Genomic DNA, 20,325 nt, shown 5'->3' with positions numbered 1-20,325 from the left:
ATTTCTAAATAATTCACACACAGCCTTATACAAACAGCTATTTTCTCTTATTTGTTTCCATAATTACACAGTCAATTGTGTCGTCTGGTAAATATTAACCTTAATGTCTCATTTACATGTTTGTTATGAAGTACTATCATTACCTACTCTTTAGAGGTCGATTGCGACATTTCAATTTCAATTTCTTTGCCTTGCAGTAGGTGGGAATGGAATTTATGGTTTCGCGTATGTTTTAAATTATTGTTTCAACACGTCGGAGTTTTAGAAACGCCTTTTGAAAGATTTAGTTTTTACTTAGTGTTGAAAGGAAGTAATGGTTATGAAGTTATCATCTTGATACTTATCATCACATTTTATTTACCTGTTTGAAGGTAGTATGTAAGTCATATTTGGTTGTTCGTGAAGAAGGGAAAAGAAAAGACTTGCAGTTTAAATTTTTTACCAATTTTATTATAATTTTTACAAAACATTTGATTTTTTTACATAACCTAGTAGGAGTGTATATTACATAATATTGTGAAAGTCACATTCTGGCATTCGCTTGCAAGCGCTATTTATTATAGGATAATCGAGAAATTAACAGTCTAATCTTATCAAGATATTTTTATTACAAAATAAAACAACAAAATAGATCACGCATACAGTCACTGAACATAATAAATACAAAATGTAACGTAGGATCACTAAAAACCCGATCAAAAGCCAACACGGCAAGGGTGACACTGTTCATAGTCCCTTAATTAACTAAAATAGGTGACTTAGAAGAAACCGTCTCCGGTGGGGTCATTTACCCATGGGTAATTATTTGGACATCTCACACAAGTTTGTAAATTGATGGTTTCTCCGGGTACCTCCTTGGACGTCAGTTTGCAAGAGTGGGGCACCCAACAGGCGGGGATACCTTCTACAACACATTTTTCCCTCCAGGGCTCGAAGTTCTTGGCTTCTGTGATAGTTCTCGGGTTCTGGATCCATTGGATTACTTGGGTCATTGTGACAAAGTAGACGTCATTGTGGTTGGAAAGGATTTCATCGATCCAGTAAAGGAAAGCATCAAGGAACTCGGGATTGTTCTTCAACCAAGCAGCGTGGAAGTAGAGTCCAAGGGGAGCACGGTTTTCTTCGTAGTGACGATCAAAGTTGTGGTTCAGGAAATTGTAGAACTGGTCACCGGTTAAGATGTTGGAACATGAGTCAACCATAGCACATCCAGGAAGGTATTCGTCGTTGGTAGGGTCTTCCCTACGATCCAATTCGTTGAGTACCATTTCCCAAACAGCGTGTGATCTAGTTGGGCAACTCTGCAAGTTACCGTGACACCTATGAGGCATGCGGAAGTACATGGTGTAAGGCCATAGAGGTGGATTGTTCAGTGGGGCAGTGATCGTTGAGTCATACAAGAATGCTTCCTCTTCCATCATGGTGAACTGGTTGTTGCCACCAACACGTAGGTAAGGGGCGCGGACACCCACTACGCTGTTATCAGTAATGTTGGCGAATTTTTCTACGATGATCCTCATACCTCCCATTTCCTTCACCCAGTCGTTGACGGTGGCGTTGGACCAGAAGTGTTCATCGTCATTGTGCCTGTAATAAATAATAAGCGCGGTTAACAGAGCATACAGCAATTAAAATCACTTAGCAACAGTAGCCGTTGTGAAATTAAAAATTACTTACGTGATTGAATGGACGGCAATTTCGTGACCTTTGCGGTGCATTTCCTGCGCGGCGGAGTAGTTGGTGTATTTGTGTGATACGAAGTAGGTAGCTTTAATGTCACAACCGTTAGGGTTCTTGCGTTTGCCGTTAAAGATTTCTTTGTACAATTCGATGTTGTTGTTGTTGATAGCGTCGTCAAAGGTAATGGTAACCATCTGAGGTACATCTTTAGCTGGAAGGTCTCCAGGAATGGTCGTACCATCTTCAGAGCAGAAACAGTCGGGCAAATTACATACTGCTGGGTCACAGGGTGGGGCGCGATTGGGGTCATTGTCGATATCTGCAACAATTTTTTTTATGTAGTTCCAATTTCAATTACCATAGGGTAAAAGTTCATTTTAACTAGAGAACGATTTCGTAACTAATTGAATTTTTATTCGGATATTAACGCATAATTACTTAAAAACCGAGAACCAACAAACGATTATTAGAAAGCTTTACTAAATTTTAAAAATAAATGGATGTCGTGCACCTACAGGGTCGACATAAAAATTATTATTTATTGAGATTATTGGAAAAGATGCCCAGTTGAACATTGCAATTTAAAAAGTGCTCATTCCGTATATTCAGAAAGGAGAATAATTAAGTGGTTTCTGAATATTCAGCAGTAGTCATCGACTACAAATAGCCTTAAATTTATTTAATGACTCTCACATAAAAAATATTTCAAATGCAGACGGGACAACAATGTCGCTAATAAATTAATTTTAAAATGTTACCAAAGAACTTGCTTCCAAACTGGTTTCATTTCAAGAATAACAACTCGACAAAGTATTCAATTTTTTCGCTCCGTTTCTATACGAACTGTAATTACTTTTTATATTTAAGTATACGCTCCTTTCCAGTAACCAGGATAATTTTTAATGGAACTTTTAATAAACTCCCATAGAAATAGCATAGACTCAAGTGAGTATATGCTGCGTCTAAGAATCTTTGACGAACAGCTATTGAGGCCAATGTAGATATGTAAATATTTTATTCAATAATAAACGAAAGTTGTTCTTGTTTAGAAACGTAATTAATTAGATAATTTGCAAATCTTCGGGCTGAAAAGTAAGAGTGTATTTCGCTGGTCGTTTTTGTTTACTGCTTGAGAATCAGAAGGCGAGAATGTATTTGCATATGCGGCTGGTAAAAAGTGAAACGTGTCCAAAGGTTGCAGAAAAAAAACTTAGTAAAGGGTGATAATGTCGCAAGAGCCAAGATGTTTGATAGAGAGGCGAGCTACATTCTTAGGATGGAAAGTGGGCCGAGTACGGCGCCGCGCCCGCTGATGCTGTAGACGTTACACCAAGGACAACGAAAGTTATTTCTTAATATCCACTTTCGCATTAAGTTTAACCTCGCAAGGTCCCTGGACTCGCTACGACGACACCTACCGGGCGGACTCGAAAACATTAAAGCTCAGTCCTTTAGTCTTCCTTTGTATGACAATATTGAAGTAATTGCTTTTATTTGCTGATGTTTTGAAAATTAGAAACATTAGCAAAAATTTGAAAGTGAATTATACTCGTACAAGAATTCTTAATTTTGAAAGTTCACAAATACTTAATGTTTTTCTTAAATAAGTCACCGTTTCAAGTTTTACCGACCTTTTGAATATTCGAAAGATAAGCGAAAACGTAATTTTTTCGTTTCAGCGGTCTGTGTTAGTGCCACCGTGTATGTTGATCATTCCCGTCATTGTAAACAGAAATAATCGATCTGCATTCCATCTTACGAAAGGGAAAGTACGATTTGCAGGTTACTGCTGTTACATGATTGCGGATGCAACGAATACCTACATCCACCTGATGACATTCTATAACCAACCCATCTACCTTCTAATCCAGCTCCTATTACAAAGTTATTATGTTTAATTTATACAGCAGAAACTCGTGTTGTTACATCTTCGGATATTAATAATCTAGGAGCGTTATGGTCTTGATGAATTAGTAGAAACATAATACGATGGAGTGAGATGGCGAATTTACGTTACATTGCTTATTTCGTTCACTCGGGCTTAAAATTTAGACTCACATAACGCTGATCTTAATTTATGAAAGTGGTTCGGTTGGTAATAAAATTTGTCTTGTGAGTACTGAAAGAATTAATAAAAAACTAAATTGAATATAGCGCGTAAAGTCTCTATAATGTATTCGATTAACTTCGAGTTAAAATAACATTTTATCGGATACTGCATTGTATTTAGGATATTATCTGATTGCCAACTTGTTTGCTAGATACTGTGCTATTGATTTTTGAACGCTTCTTCAAAGTAACACATGCGACTTCGATGTACCACTTACCGCAAGTATTTTCGTCAGAACCGTCGGTACAGTCTTTCTCTCCGTTACAGAACAGACCCCTTTCTATACAGGTACCATCACCACAGGCGAGAAATCCGTCTTGGCAAAGAGGTTCGTCGGTAAACAGCAGAGGTTTTACTTTACGTTCTTTGTTCTTGAGCTTGCAGTTCTTTACGGAGTCCTTCCAATCGCAAGTTTGCTTGTCGATATCGAAGTAAAGACCAGCCGGGCAACGAATGGCTTGGAGACCCTGAAACAGAGCAGCGAGACGTGAATACGGTAGCTTTAGGCAAGTCACTCCCTAGTAGTGGGCATTTTATTTATTTGATCGATATTTTCGTTATTTCCTGTGGTAAACAATTCCATCGAGATTTTAGTTTACAAGTACTAAAGTAGTTAACGATAGAACTAGTTGATTTAGGATAAAAACTAAGTTACATCCATTTCTTTGCCCACTTAAAAATGTCGAAAAAATGGAATTTCGTAACTAAAGAAATATGTTGGCTTTACTTACATAAATATTAAAAAATCTGGTTGGACTTTTTCAGTATTCATGTTAAAATTTGAATTCGTGTGGTCAAGATAAGAAAAAATCTAAGAAGGAATTTCAGGAAACATTTCATTTTTACAGCTAAGGTATTGATACTGGGAAAAATTACATTTCCAAAAATATCTCTGAAAGTATTTGGCATAGATCAATGACATAACATTTATCTAATCATTCTAATGTAAAGAAAGACATTTTTGAGAAATACTATTTTAAATTGAAATGAAATCATTAATTTTTGCGCCAATGATTTTCTCATAAATAGGTATTACATTTAGAATATAGAAAATAAATACGAACAATTTGTTTACGATATTTAAATCGAAAAAAATATCCAAACGATTATTTTTGTGACATGAGAAATTATGGAGTCATTTTAGAGTTATTGGAATATTTCATAACAACAATGTATGTCAAAAAAAGTAATAAACTGGAAACGATAAGATTTTCGATTGAAATATTTTATATTTCATATCAAATTCGGACTATTTAAGTGACATTAACTTTCGGTACCTTCCCTACTTGTTGTTGTATTTACTTCTGAATTCTACATCAAATGCCTTCAGAGTTATATTTGAAAATGTTGATTAATATTCAAAATTTAACGTTCTTTTTCGAAAACGACCACTTATTTTAATTTGACTACTAAAATTGAAAAATTAAGTTTAATCTCCAGCATTTGTTAACCTTCAGGTAATTAACAAAACTGTATTTTAGTAAATGTGATTTTGAGCATATTCCGATTTTTTTGGAACTATTAGAAGAACAAGTTGTATAGTTTATGCTTTGATTAAATATTAAAATTTTGGAAATCTGAAATAATTTCCAAGTAAGATTCAAAAACCAAAACCGATTATATTATACAATGTTTCTAATAGAAAAACAAAACAAAACTACTAACAGAAATGACAACAAAAAATTATTTATAATTCTCATAGATTTGACAGTGTATTATGGTTGACACCTAAGCCGACTTTCTGTGCATTGTTGTAACATGAACTGCAAAAGCGGCAGTGATTTGCCCTATGTCACGTGATCTAGGATAAAATCACGCGACATTGATTTAAAAAGAAGTTTTATTTCTGACTTGGAAATTTAAATTTGTTGGTAGTAACACAACAACTAAAAAGATTACTGTTAAATCTATATGCAAAATACGCAATAACACTTAATACCACGTAATGGATACAACAAATCACCCGTGATATGCCTGCAAATGCTCCAAGTTTCGTGACGCGACACTAGTTTCATTTCACTTTACATCTTGGCCCCATACCCCCTCCCTCTGCATTCCATCCATAGTATATTGTCAAATCGATGATGTGAGGGTTAAAAGACCATTTAAAAAAGTTTTCGAAATAAATAATTACAGACAATATGATGAGTTTAATCAAACTTCAACTTACCGAAGATGTACATTGGATGACATCACGACAATTGTCTCCTTCACCGGCCACCAATCTGAACCATTCTCCTGCATCCTTGTCTTTGCAAAGCTCAGCCTCAAAGCTATCTTCTTTCTTTGGTGTCACTTCCTCGGGTTGTTGAGCATAGCCTTAAATATATCCAAAATTAAACATAGTAAATCACAAATGTGTGCCACAACTGCTTAAACTCATGCTTTTCCAAAATGTCAACTTTTCAACCCCGTCCAGATATAAACAATTAGCTCATTTACCTTAACTTTAACTAGAGATTGCCTTTCGAAATAAGAAAGAAATTTCTATTGAAGATTTATTTAGAAATCAAAGCTTATGAAAATAGTATTATAAAACAGAAAAAATGTTACATCAAAACTGTGAATGCATATTCAACAGCACTAATAATTTTAAAACAAAAATGCATTAACTAAGTAGGACAGTGACCAGACAGAAATATAATGTAGAGATTATATAGACTTCTTCGTATAGAGAAATTTATTACTGTCAATACACAAAGTGCAGGAAGAATTTCGCCGAAGATTTATAAGAAACTTACACAACACATGTCTACATCTTTTATGCAAGATGGCATATTAGCGTGTTAAATTTTCTATTAAATCCAGTCGCCTTACGCAATACGTAAATTTAGTCGTATATCATTGTAATATTTAATCATAAATTTTATGAAGCGGTTAGCTGCAAAGAGAAAGCTTCATTGATTTTGCATTTGCAACTTAAAACCTCTTACGAAAATATTTATGCAATTGTTATTTTCAAATGTTTCAGCTTTTTCACCATTTAAGTGCTAGTCTCGGACGGCTTCTTAAATAAATCTGGCACACTCGCATTTTATTCTAACAAGGACAAACTTCAAATATCTCTAATTACTTTGGAATAAGTACATTCAAATCTAGCATTTATATCAGGCTTGAACTTATGTTGATAAATAATTTCGCAATCATAATGAACGGGAAGATCGAAGATATTTTTAATACGATTCACAAAGGTTAATAATGTACTGAATCCTTGACATTTTCAATAACCAATTATGTGGCTTGATATGCGGTTTACAATTTTTTTCCTGTTATGTAATTAAAATCCTTCTTTACGCCCTCAAACAAAACATGGCTTATTATGTAAATTTACCTAAATGAAAAATTATTATTCATCTATGATTTATAGTTAAAAAAAAAACAAATTAGAATATTATGGTTTGATCTTGATGTACTAGTAAATGGATATCTTTATATATAATTTCTCAAAATAAAATAAAAAGTAAACATATTTTCGCGTGATGAAACCGTTGTGTCTAAATAAAGTCATCCTTTTGAACAGTTTTTATTTTGCAACGTTTGAAAAACCAATGCAAGTATTTCGTAACTGTAGAGAATTATTTTAATTATAAACTCAAATTTTACTATGGATGCAATGCAATACTGATAAAATTACATTAACTATTTTCTTTTTGTCTGCCTAGTTAAATCATTTGTTTTCCCTTCGTTAATTTTTTAGTTACGTTGTTAACATTTCATGAAATATAATAATATTCTGGTTGGTTCTTTGTTATTTATTTATTAAAAAACATAAATATTACTGAAATATTGCATTATCAATGTCGATGACGCATTTTTCGAAGCCGGAGAGCTTTCTTAAAAATCTTATTAAATCCGCCTTACTGTGTTTTTGCCTGGCAAGACCATCTCAATTGCAAAAACGCCACGCTTTGACAACTGAACATAAAGGTCAACAGTCTGCTGTCTGCATTTCTATACAGTTGCGAAACTACTTAAGATCTTTTATAGAAGACTTGCAAAACAATGTTGCTACTATTTTTAACTGTACCAAATATCTAGTTTATCTGTTCTCAGTTTTGTTACTCTTGAATTCAATATTCTATTTGAAGAGTACAAAACAAACAGCATTTTGATTCCATACGGCGAATTTATGCAACCTGTATGATACTTTGAGCACGTTGACAATGTGGGTCAGTTTTGAAATCCAAGACTGGAGAACAAATCAAAACAAATATGTATTTTGTATTTGTATTTTGTAAAAGATGTCGTAATTCGCTGATTAATTTTGGTTATATAACATCCAACAACTCTCCTGAATAATCTGTGGCTGCTCTCGGTTACATGTTGCACGTACTTACTAATCTACCACCACATTGTGGCCAGTACGAGTCGATTACAATCTGATTGCATTCAAGGTTAAGAACTAAGTGTAAAATTTTGTAAATGCGACTTATCTGAAATAAATTTTATTCAGGAATTTTTGGGTGTGGAACTGCATTAATGAACAATTCCACAGTGCCAACTTGTTTCTTGCCAAGCGAAAGCTTTGTTGCAGATTCCATGTTCTCCATCGTTGTGAACAGGAATACATATAAATACAATACACGTAGAAGTTTCTCAACTGCGACAAATAAACAGTTATATACAAATTGAAAACCTTGTGCGTTGTTGCTAACTGAAAATTTTTTCTTAGAAATTCACGAGAATGAACTACAGAGGATTTACAAAATGTTTGTTTTTGATTAGTGTAACTTTCAAATAAAATAAGTATCCATTACAATTATTCCCTACGATGTTTGAATAAATAAAAAGTATTCAATAAACTTGTTGATATTATGTTTTGCAATAATCTGAAAAAAATTGAAGTAAAGTTATTCCTGAAACACCTAGATCGACCAAAAATGTGGATGCAAAAAATCTGTCACACCCAGCATGGGTAAGGTTACGGCGAAAACTTCGTTACAGTATCAGGTATTTTCAAGTACGTAAGCTAAAACTGTTTATGCCGAATTTCTACCTTTTACTTTTTAGTTAGCAGCACTTACAAATTCAATGCAGAAACCCAATAGAATTGCTATTCAGAAGGCAATAAAATGCAAGGCGGAACAGAGGCGAATTCCAATTGCACCACGAGACTTCTAGCTCTTTCTAGGAATTGGCTTCAAGAACATAAAATGTAAGTATATAAATAACTACACGTCTTCAAAAAATTCTGTAGAGAAAACTGCAAGGCAATCAACTTTCACAATATCACATGTTTAATCACCTACGGGTAGGTAATTTCTATAACTCAGCGCACAACTCAAAACTACTGAATTGTTAGAAAACAGCTTTTGACAGTTACTAATTGCCTCCGATATATTCATTTTTAATTAGTTTACGTAAGACTAGCAAAAAGACAAAAGCGTACATTTTCATATAAATTAAAGTTTTACCTACATTTTTCCTTTTCCAATAAATTTATATAATAGTAAACAAGAATAGTTGTAACAGATAGAAAGGTTCGTGTTCTATACGACTGTTGATATCTCCATGTAGGGCAAAAAGTATTCCAATTTTAGACTTCACAAGCAAAGTTTCTAATGACAATGAACAGTAAAAACTTTAAATCAGGCTTTCGTAAGCTGGCAAAGAAGCAAAAAAAGAGTAATAATTATTTCGTTCCTTGAGCTATTAAGGCAATTTACTTTCTCATGTACGGTAAAGCAGAAAGGCTACCGTTTGCAAAACAGTATGTTTGATCAGAACTACTACACCGACTGGCACAGGAATTTGGAAGTTGAAATTTTGATTACAGCTGTCTGAACGGATGCCCGTTTCCCAGGTTTAAGCAGCCACACTTCTTGTAAAATTCACTTACCGGTTGAGGCACATATCGTAAGCAAGAGCAGCGCAGCCGTATAGCGCGCCATCACTGTATAACTAAAGCACAACACCGCTGAACACAATTGACAGGCCCTCCGCTTCCTCGCTTTCTGCTTTTATAGTCGGCCTACATCTACGACCCCCGTTGGCCGACGTCACTTCACCTGCAGTCAGAGGAATATTGGCACTCCAACTCCGGGATACTTGCTTTTCTTCTACGAGAGACACATATCACATCTCTGTCTTACAGCAGCCTCCATCTGCACGCGGTCGTCAGTCGGTTGCTGAGAGTAAAAGTTTTTTACGATTCGTTTCTCACTATTGTAATGAGCACTAAAGTTTACGTGCCTATATCGGATAAACGCAGTTCTCGATGTTATAGGTAATACATTTTTTTTTTATTTCTGTCGTTAAAAGTTGACTTTTACAGGATAAAGTGTCAAAACAACAGGTTTTTGTCTACAAAGCCTTTTATATCAAGGATGTAAACGACTTTTACATCCACCTCTAAAAATCAATGAAATCATAGATGATAAAATCAATTCATCAGTTTATTTATTATTAGGTATCAACAAAAATATAAATTTTAAGAATCAATCATTAATAAACAATTTAATCAACAATCAATTAAAGTGTTAATCATTTCCTTTAATGTTTAAATTTAAAGTCGTAATTGTACACTGTAAAAAAAAATTTCAATCAAATTCACTCAGTTTTACTCAATACACACCCGACTGAGTTTCTGCTAACTATCAAGTGAGTGATTTTTGACTCTATTCCGAGTACGTGAAACCAATTAAGAGTTGACTTTTTCTCTAAATTTAATTGTTATTGAGTAATTTTTTACTCAGGCATGGTTTCCACTATAAATAAATCGGTCTGAGTGAAGGCAAAAAGGTGCTGAGTGAATTCATTGAGTGAAATTATTGAGTACATTTTTAGTCAATATTGAGCATTTTGAATTGATTGATTTTGAACTAAAACTTATAGTTTCACTTATAAAATTTTAGTTGTGCTCATACTAATAGAGGAAAAAGTTGATAGATTATTGAGTAAAATTGAATGAAAATAAGTCCCATTTTTCTTACAGTGTTTATTCTCTTTAAATTTTAGTTTAAATATTATTGTAATAGTTATAAACTACTAAGTTGCCACAGTGGTTTCTACACAGCTCTGTTTTAGAGACAATATTTTAGGTCCCGATTAAAGAAATTGGTTAACTGATCGGATGAATAGATTTCCACGACAACCATAATAACAATACCTACTTATGAATTAATATGACTCGCCTTCATTAATAAGAAGCCTCTTGTAATTATTTCTCAATATCCTTGTGGCTGCACATTTATTTTTCAAATTTGGAATATTTTTCTATGTCTATATCTTGTTTGACGTTTAGTGTTCTCTTCAGCATTGAATATGTAGACCATAACGATGTCAACTGCCGATTTTATATTTGAAATATGCTAATATCAAACTTTCAGATATATTCTTTAATTTCTTAGAATCATACCATTCCAAAAAGTCTTTGTGAGTAAATTCATATTGCCTGATCAATTTGCTGCGAATAAGTAAAAAATTGCATTTTTCACTGCTTCAAATAGTAGATCTTCAGTTTCTGACAACATGTTTTATATTTTTAATCAATTCCAATGATAAAATTATTGAATAAACTGCCACCAACTCAAGATTTAAAAAAACGCGTGTTTTCTTAATAGAATTGTTAATTGCTTGTTGCACTGTTATCTTTACTGACGTGCCAAAGAATATTTGAAATTAGAATATGTGCACTGAATTGTAGATACATACAAATAAATTAATCGTTAAAATTAAATTTTAGTGAGATACAGTTTTCGAAAAAAAATATTGTTTGATCCTTGACTGCCAAATTCTTTAGCATTCTCGAATGATTTCTTTTTCCCGCTGTCATTCGCAAAAAAACTTTAATTCTCGAACGCATTTCGTAATCTACCATCGAAAATGACTATTTTTATATCGTTTTCAAAGTTTTCATATTAGAAATTGCAGTAACACTGCTTTAATAGTACTCTAATTAGACTCAGGAAAATAAAATTCAATACTTGATATGTAGCCAGGGGGTTTAATTAAATACTTTGTTCATTTACTGACACATTGGTTACTTTAGAGACACCTCGTTTTGTATTGCAAAATAACTTTTGGCTTTTTTCAACTTTGAAATCAACGACTAAAAGAGTATGTATTGTAATAGAATGAGTTGGGGCAAAGATTTTAAAATATCAAAGAGAAAGGCAAATTTGGGAAAATAAAATTGGTAAAATCGATTTTAAAGAAATAAATTATAAGTTGAATAAGTGTGACCAATAGGAGTACAGTAGATGGTTGAAACTGAGAAAAAAAGGTAAAATAAATAAAAATTAGTATATGATCAATTAAAAATTTCGTGAAAAATGAATTTCAAACAAAATTTAAAGAAATATAATGTAATAGTATATTCCAAATTGAAAATATGATCGGTAATAAAAAATTTGGATTACTAGAATCAGAAAGTAATTAAAAAAAAAATTGTGGGACATGAAAAGAAAAAGAGTAAGGTAACTAAGAAAGAAACATAATAAATTGGTGAGCTGACGGCTAAAGTTTTGAAAAAAAAAAATTAATAATATAATAATATAATTTGATTGCCAGAAAGAAACAAATGTATTCAATAAAGAAAAACTATGTATAAAGAGTAGAAGAAAACAATCTCAAGAACTAAATTAATTGAAGATTACGGACAATAGATACTTAAATAAGTCCAATAACAAAACCAAGTTAACTGCTATAGAGTATTACCCAGTATCGAGTCAACACAGATTTAATCTAAGTCACCGACAGGGAATAGTAACATAGAAATATTAGCAAGGAGACAAACAACAAAGAGTTATATGACAGATGACAAGTCAGGAGCAGAAGTTGTGCTAACAGGTACAGGAAAGAAATAGAGGAGATATAGGACCAAGAAGAAAAGAAATTAGTGTATTAGACAGTGGTAAAGAGGTATAAACCCCTAATATAATACAGACTTGTGTTAAATTTAATATTTAAATCCAAATCCTGGATATTGTTATTTAGTTTAAGTTAGAGTAGAGGAAGTGGCGTAGGTTTAATTTAAGAATACTTCTATTGATAGAAGATTGAAAAATTTTGAATAAATAGTAAAATAAATTAAGTGTTAGCCAATCACATAATTTTTATTTTAATTTGAAATATATTGGATCAGAGTAATTAAATGAATTAGAAATTATTTTTACGAGAAATAGAATAATTGTGGTCAGTTAAAATTCAAATATAATTAGTTTGTTTTTTCCTTCTTAAGATTAAGTATCTAAATTCATTAATCAGTATAATATTTTAAAATCAAAATACTAATCTTCTCAGAACCTTACCCTGAGGTAAGGCTACTCATACTAGATAAAAATTTGCTTGAATCTTAAATTAATTATTTTTCTTCCTCAAACAAAGACTTTCTCTATAAACATAACAAAAAAAATTTGAATTAAATTACTATACGCTCATGTGAGCTGGCGCCCAGACAATAAAAAAAAAATAGGATACAAAGAAGAAGAACCGAAGCAGAATAAGTAAAGGTAGGTAAGAAAATTACCATCTGACAAGTATATATCTTTTAAATAATGGAGTAATGTACTGAAGTGGAATATGCAATTAATATTTCTTCTTTGCAAAAGAAATCGTAATAAAAAATCAAATTTGAAATAAATGTGTAAATTTTTTTACAGAAAACTTGTTGAGAACCGCTGACTTCGCTGTGGCATTTACGATTAGCATAGATCATCTATGCAGCGTTGCCGGTGTTAAACAAAACTCTTTAATCCTGAATTTTTATAAAAAAATATGAAGAAAAAAGTTGAAATAAGTAAATATTTAAACTTTGTCAGAATCTTTAAGGTTCATAAAGATGTTCATGACCTCCTCCTGTTCTTGCAATCCCTGATATGGAAAATTTACAAAACATGTACACCAAAGCCAATTATTGCTTAATTAATATATATTGCCTATGTTTAATTATTTTTTAGTGTAGTATCTCAAATACCAAAACGAGATCTGTTTTTATTCCGAGACGAAATATTTCAGACGTGGTTAACTACACTAATAAAGTGAGTATTATTTTAATTCAATTTAAATTAATTCAACCAACTAGAATAATTAATGTATGAAACGAAAATAGAAAAAAAAACATCCAGTTAATTTATAAACTGATCCGTGGTTTGGGAAGAAATGTCAATTAATAAATATCAAGGTAAGGTTTTTTTGAGAAGTGTCCATAAAATTCTAGGTTTTTCAATTAATTTTATTTTAATCTTAGCACATGCCTCAGTTCTCTTCAAAAAATCAGTGTGAAGAATATGATACGTAACACTACGTAACTCTGGACTGTAAGGGTATTATAAAGCAAGACTTGAGAATACTTACACTCAGTGCACATTTCGCTAACCATCACGGGGAGATATTATTAAATAACTTCTAAGGCGGCAGGAGCAGAAGCTTGTGGAATTATTGATCACGATGAAGGCCGATGACAGTTCTAAAGAATTGTCTCTTGTAAAAGGAAGGTCGTTCTAAGAAAACAAATCACATTTTTGTTGTTGGATATATTACAAACATACTTTTATTGCTCATATTTTGCAAAACGCATTTGTAAAATGTTTTGTTGGTCAACTTCCTACTAAATGAAGTATAGTTGTAGGAGTTGCCATAACTGACTCAGACATCAGTATCTTAGCAGTTGCACTATGAAGGAATGCATTTTATACATGTAAGAAAGCTCACCACGGAAATCTGGATAATTAGTCATTATTAACTGCAGTCACTAACAATCACTAAAGTTTTGATATAAGATTAAATAGAGTTTAAAATATTACTAAGAATGTATGCGTTGTTTATGAGACATCCATCAATAAGTTTTGACATAAGCCTACTTTGAGAAGTCACTTATATTATACACCGTAATATTGTCAGAGTTCAATTAAAAGCCTTTTTTCTCGAAAACCGTCCACATTAGGAACTTCTAACAAGAGTACATTATTTTTAGAATATAAAATTGTACATTGGAAATTGGAGCACGAATGGTAAAAAAAATAGAACTTATAACGATACACTATACCGATTTTTAACAAGTATACCTCTTTTATGTAGAATTGTCCATGGAATCTAAAAATGAATCTCAAATGATTATTAGGTCATTGGCGTAGAAGTTGGAGTAAAAAAATCTCACTTTACTACCCATTCCTACGCCACTGACCTACAAAAATTTGTAAATTTTAGAGTAAATTATGCACATGTGCAAATGTTAATACCACATCAAATTTGAATCAATTTGTTATGAGCATACCAAAGATTTCGAAAATAATATGATGCTGACAACCGACCAGTACGGCCCTGTAGAGTGAAAACGGTGAGAATTAGACCCTTGCTTTATAAGGCAATTCTGAATTATTTATTGAGTTCTATTTGTGGTTAAAGTTTGATTCACTCGAACTGAAACACCCTGTATCATAATAGATAGCATCTAAAATGATCTAAACATATCACATACCTACCTATTAAGAAGTTAAGAGGCCTTGTCGCAAAATTCAAATATTTTAAATCAATTCTCGATGTTAAATATTTAACGACCATGTACTTTGCACTATTTCAGTCATTTGTTGTTTAGAGAGGTGCAGCTAGTTAATATATAAAATACTTCTGATGATCTGCAAAAATGTATATTAAAAATCATACGTAGTACAGTCCGGAATTACCCAAACGATAACATTTTAATATTTGGTGGTAAACCAGTATCACTTCTTAATAAGATCAAAGGAATATACCTACTATTAGTTAATAAATAAAAAGTAATCATGGTTATAAAAAGAGAAATACCTTTTAAATTAAACTATTTTACATATGCAAGGTGTATCTAAATAACACCAAAAAATATAAGGGGCGATTCCCTGATGAAAATTAATAGGAGCCTTTGATATAATTTGTTTTGAAAAACTCTGTCCTGAAAAGTTACGCCCCTCCAAAAATTAAAAAAAATTGTTTTTGGGACACCCAACTGTATAATGTCGGTAGCATTATTTTAGAATAAACCTTATATATTTTTTATTGTTGTACAGGGTGTAACGTAAAGGTTGGGAATAAATTAAACAGTGGATTCTTTAGTTTAAAAAATAATTTTTTTTCGTATGAAGTTATGCTCTACGGGTTTTCTTTTCCAAGCTACAGGGCGCTAAAAAATTTAAAAAAATTTAGTTTTTCTCCAATAACTTTCGAACATTAGAAGATAATGGAATGAAATTTTATCCATAGCTTAATTTGATAATCCCCTAGTAAAAGAAAAAAGATTGGCTTTGTAAGTTGCTCAGTGGCGTGCATACGAATTATATCGTAAGGTTTTTCGAAGAAAATTGTGGTAAGCCACTGGTGAAAACATTTTTTTTTAATTTTTTTAAGATCCACTTTTTATTTTAAACAAAATTACACTCTTGCGTTTTAATCCTAGCTCTTGTGACTTTTCTGTAAATAAACGTTTTGTAAATTGCTAACATAGGAAAATGAAAATAAAAACATTATATAAGTATTTTCCTTTGACCAAGCCACCAAAATTTGTTTTCAGATGTTTTCAGACAAAACATCATTGTCAGTCATGACATCTAGCTTTCCTTAAGCGGTTGTACTTTGGTTTAGATCTGTTAGAAATGGAATACTCATTTCCAGAATTAGCAGATATGCATTTTATTTACGGCCTTGCCAACGGAAATATTATGTTAGCTGTGCGTCTTTATGTTGAACGCTTTCCAGCTCGGTGTATTCCAATTAGGAAGACTTTTTCGAGAATTCATGTGCCCTTACGTGAAACCGGCTCGTTAAAACCTTGCACCTCCGGCGGAAGATCTCGAAATGTAAGGACAGTACAACTTGAAGTACCGCATCCTTCAGATGGTCGAGGTAAATCGTAAATCAAGTAGGTACTAGAAGAATTGGAAGAATGGAGAGAGTACGTCATATGACTGTCCAACGAATCCTGCATGATAATCTGCAAAGAGTTCAGGCACTTTCTGTTGAAGATTATGCACCACGTCTTAGATTTTGTATCTGGTTTTTAAATAAGTGCAATCGGAACTTGTCATTTCACCCATCCATTTTATTTACCGACGAAGCTGGATTTACAAGGGATGGTATAATTAATTTCCACAACAGTCGTATGTGGGCTGATCAAAATCCGCATGGAATAATACAATCCCTGCACCAGCAACGATTTTCAATTAATATTTGGGCCGGAATAATTGGCGATTTTTTTATTGGCCCCATAGTACTACCAAACAGACTAGGCGATTTATCGTATATGGATTTCCTTCAAACAGATTACAACCTTTGTTAGAAGAAGTTCCATTTGAAACACGCCAGAACATGTGGTTTATGCATGATGGCGCCCTCAATGAAACGTTCCCCAATAAATAGATAGGTCGTGGAGGGCCAAAAGCGTGGCCTGCTCGTTCTCCCGAACTTAATCCATTAGACTATTATGTGTGGGGGGCACTTAAAAAACGTAGTTTATTCCGTTCCCATATCTGATGTACAGATTATTCGTCAAAGTGTTGAAATTGGCTGTCGGCAAATTCGAGATATGCCTGGTATTTTTGGATGAGTAAGGGAATTTATGAGAATATGCATTGAAAAATGTATTGAAGTTGGGGGGGGGCAACATATCCAGCACCTTTTGTAATCTTGTTTGTTGTTTATTACTTCTTATTACCTACTCAATAAATTCTTTAAATTCCAAGTCACTAGTGTTTTTTTATTATTGTTAAAATAATGTGATATTTTCAAAACAATGCTTTTTTAATGCCTGTTTGACCATTTTCGGTAGCTAAGTCAAAGCATACATCATAATTTTTTTGTTATTTTCATTTTGCTATGTTAGCAGCGGGAAAAATGGTATTTGCAAAAAATTTTTTTTACGGAAAAATGACAAGAGCTAGTAATAAAACACAAGAGGGTAATTTTGTTTAAAATAAAATGTAGATTACACAAAAATATTAAAAAAATGTTTTTACGAGTGGCGTACCACAATTTTCTTCCAAAAACCTTACGGTGTAATACGTACGCACGCCACTGAGTAACTTACAAAGCCAATCTTTTTCCTGTTACTAGGCGATTATCAAATTAAGCTATGGATAAAATTTCATTTCATTATCTTCTAATGTTCGAAAGTTATTGGAGAAAAACTAAATCTTTTGAAATTTTTTAGCGGCCTGTAGCTTGAAAAAGGAAACCCGTACAGCATAACATCATATGACAAAAATTTATTTTTTAAACTAAAGAATCCACGGTTTAATTTATTCCCAACCTTTACGTTACACCCTGTATATTTTGTGCTTATAACGTAAATGTAAAAAAATAAAAATTAAATTAATTAGATTGCTAAGACAAAAATAAGTATAGAAATGCAGTAACTGATTGAATTTTTAACATTTCGTTCAAAAAAGAGAAGAAGAATTCATCCACAGTTTCATCTCGCTTTACATGGCATCACAGAACACAGAACAGTTTTTAATGTTCGGCTATTGTCCTTACTAATATATCAATAATAATTAAAAAAATAAGGAGAAATATGTGCGGCCGGCTTTAGAATATTGAAGTCTGTATTAATGTGTCTATAATGATAAAACTCATGCTTTGAAAAGTTGCAGTATAATTTGATATTTTGTATGTAGTGTTGTTTATAAAAAATAAGCAAACTGGAGTTTGCTTTCAGATACTATCATCATGATACTAATAGCAGATATTGCTTTCCTATTTAAAAATAGTATTACCGCCCCAACAGCACCAAGTTGATTTACTAGCACTGCTTTTGAGATAAAGTCTGTATATTGCTGACAACACAATACTATTGTTTCTTAAAAATATTTACCTTTGTGGTTAATTTAAACTAATTTGGTTGACCTTCACAAACCTAAACCCAGTAGAGCAACGATTTAAAGTGACAATCAACCAATTCAAGCAGTGGTAAACTAAAAAAATACAAGTAAGATATAAAACTAAAAAATATTTAATAACGAAGTAGACAATGGAAACGTAGAAATCTCAGTAATCGATGCTGTCAAATTATATTACCCTCGTAATATATTTTGAAAAGTAACTCCAAAGTGATATTATTTCATGAAAGAGAGGGACATCCCAAACTATTTGAAACCCACAATGCTATACAAAGTAATATTATGGTTCCGTGTGTAGATGATCTCGTTAAAAGAGAGAAGTGCAATTTTTTGCTACAAAAGCCTGATAATCTTTTATAGAGGTCAGATAAAATTTCAGTATCATATTGACTATGATGAAAACATATCAGAACGAGCTTTTCGAAGTTTTATCTGAAGAAGAAATTTCGGTCGTTTAATAGCAACTTGTGTTAGGAAAATGGAAATGCTTTAAATAAACATTTTCGATTACTTTTACATTTTATGCGTGACTTTAGCTTTAGTCATTGCGGATCACTCGGTATTAGCGTTTTTATCCAAAGTGTAAATTGTTGGTGAAGGAGTGTCAAGTTTCAAGATTAATTTAGAAGAGATTAAATGAACAACACATAAAATAATAAACTTATTGAAAGTAATGAATATGCAATAGGCGCTTAAAATTTTAAATTAAACTAATAACTAATTTATAAGGAAGTAGTTGAACAGTCTATGCTTATTAGAGGGAAGACGTTAATTTGGTTTTCTCTACCTACTATTAGTAATATTAGAACTTACACAGTACAATACATAATGGACTATAAAAGCTTAATGAAAATGTCTAAATGTAAAATTTAGTGCAAGCAGCATGACTTCTCCAAATAAGTGATTTATGCGCGAAATGTATTACTACAATTTTAATAACATTTAGATATATTTATCGGCGTAATCTAGAATGGTGTTAAAATATCTATCTCTGATATAAATAACACCTGATTCCGTGACAGTGTGCATTATCATTTAGTCGTCCAAGGATCAATGACCAGTTTACAGAGAATGAAAATTAGTCACAAATTACAAAAAGTTTACAAGAACGTTTCCGCTAACATCTTGCCTTCAAGAAAGATAGTCGCTGGGAAATATAAAAACCTGTTGATGACGAAACGATTATTTGAAATATTATTATACCTACTAACTTATCACGACTAACTTGATGTTATATGATATTTTTAAATATATGTCTTCAATTTCACGACAACTTCAATCTTCGCCAATCCAAACGTTGAGTCGCGGTACAAATCCGAAACACCACACCGAGTTCGAGATATTGCAGATCTAGAGTACGGTAGGGGTCGACGTCGCAGAAGACCGAGGAGCCGCACCACAAATCACCAATATTTCCAGCCTATCGAGGTAAACCGAGACGTTACAAGGCAACGCTAAATTCCTGAAAATACAGCATTCCTTAGAGAAGCGATGTAATCACTTACAGTTTCATAACCAGGAACAACTATCTGGTTAGTACGTATGATGTACGATCCAAATTTAAAGTTGCTAACTTTAACATATTTATTATATTACCGTTGTTAATAATAAGTCGTAATATTTGACAATTTTTTCGATGTCTTTCTCAAAATCGAACTGACTTCGCTCAACACCCAACCACCATCCTAAGGCAACATCAAGTTGCAAGTAAATTAGAGCACGTCCTGC

At 32.5% G+C, this 20,325-nt stretch overlaps 1 protein-coding gene across 1 annotated transcript; it reads right to left on the bottom strand.

Annotated features, from left to right (window-relative positions):
- Positions 1–428: 428 nt before the first annotated feature.
- LOC108904406 lies at positions 429–9,794 on the bottom strand. Its single transcript, XM_018706953.1, has 5 exons — positions 9,630–9,794; positions 5,961–6,109; positions 4,008–4,257; positions 1,678–1,999; positions 429–1,587 (listed from the first exon to the last, which is right to left on the bottom strand). The coding sequence occupies exons 1-5, from the start codon at positions 9,679–9,681 to the stop codon at positions 759–761; spliced, it is 1,602 nt and encodes a 533-aa protein (XP_018562469.1). The 5' UTR covers positions 9,682–9,794; the 3' UTR covers positions 429–758.
- Between the last annotated feature and the right edge of the window lie 10,531 nt (positions 9,795–20,325).

The sequence above is a fragment of the Anoplophora glabripennis genome, unplaced genomic scaffold, assembly GCF_000390285.2.
Source record: "Anoplophora glabripennis isolate ALB-LARVAE unplaced genomic scaffold, Agla_2.0 scaffold91, whole genome shotgun sequence".
Taxonomy (NCBI): Eukaryota; Metazoa; Arthropoda; class Insecta; order Coleoptera; family Cerambycidae; genus Anoplophora; species Anoplophora glabripennis.
Note: the sequence above shows the minus strand (reverse complement) of the source record. Positions and strands in the feature narration are given on the sequence as shown.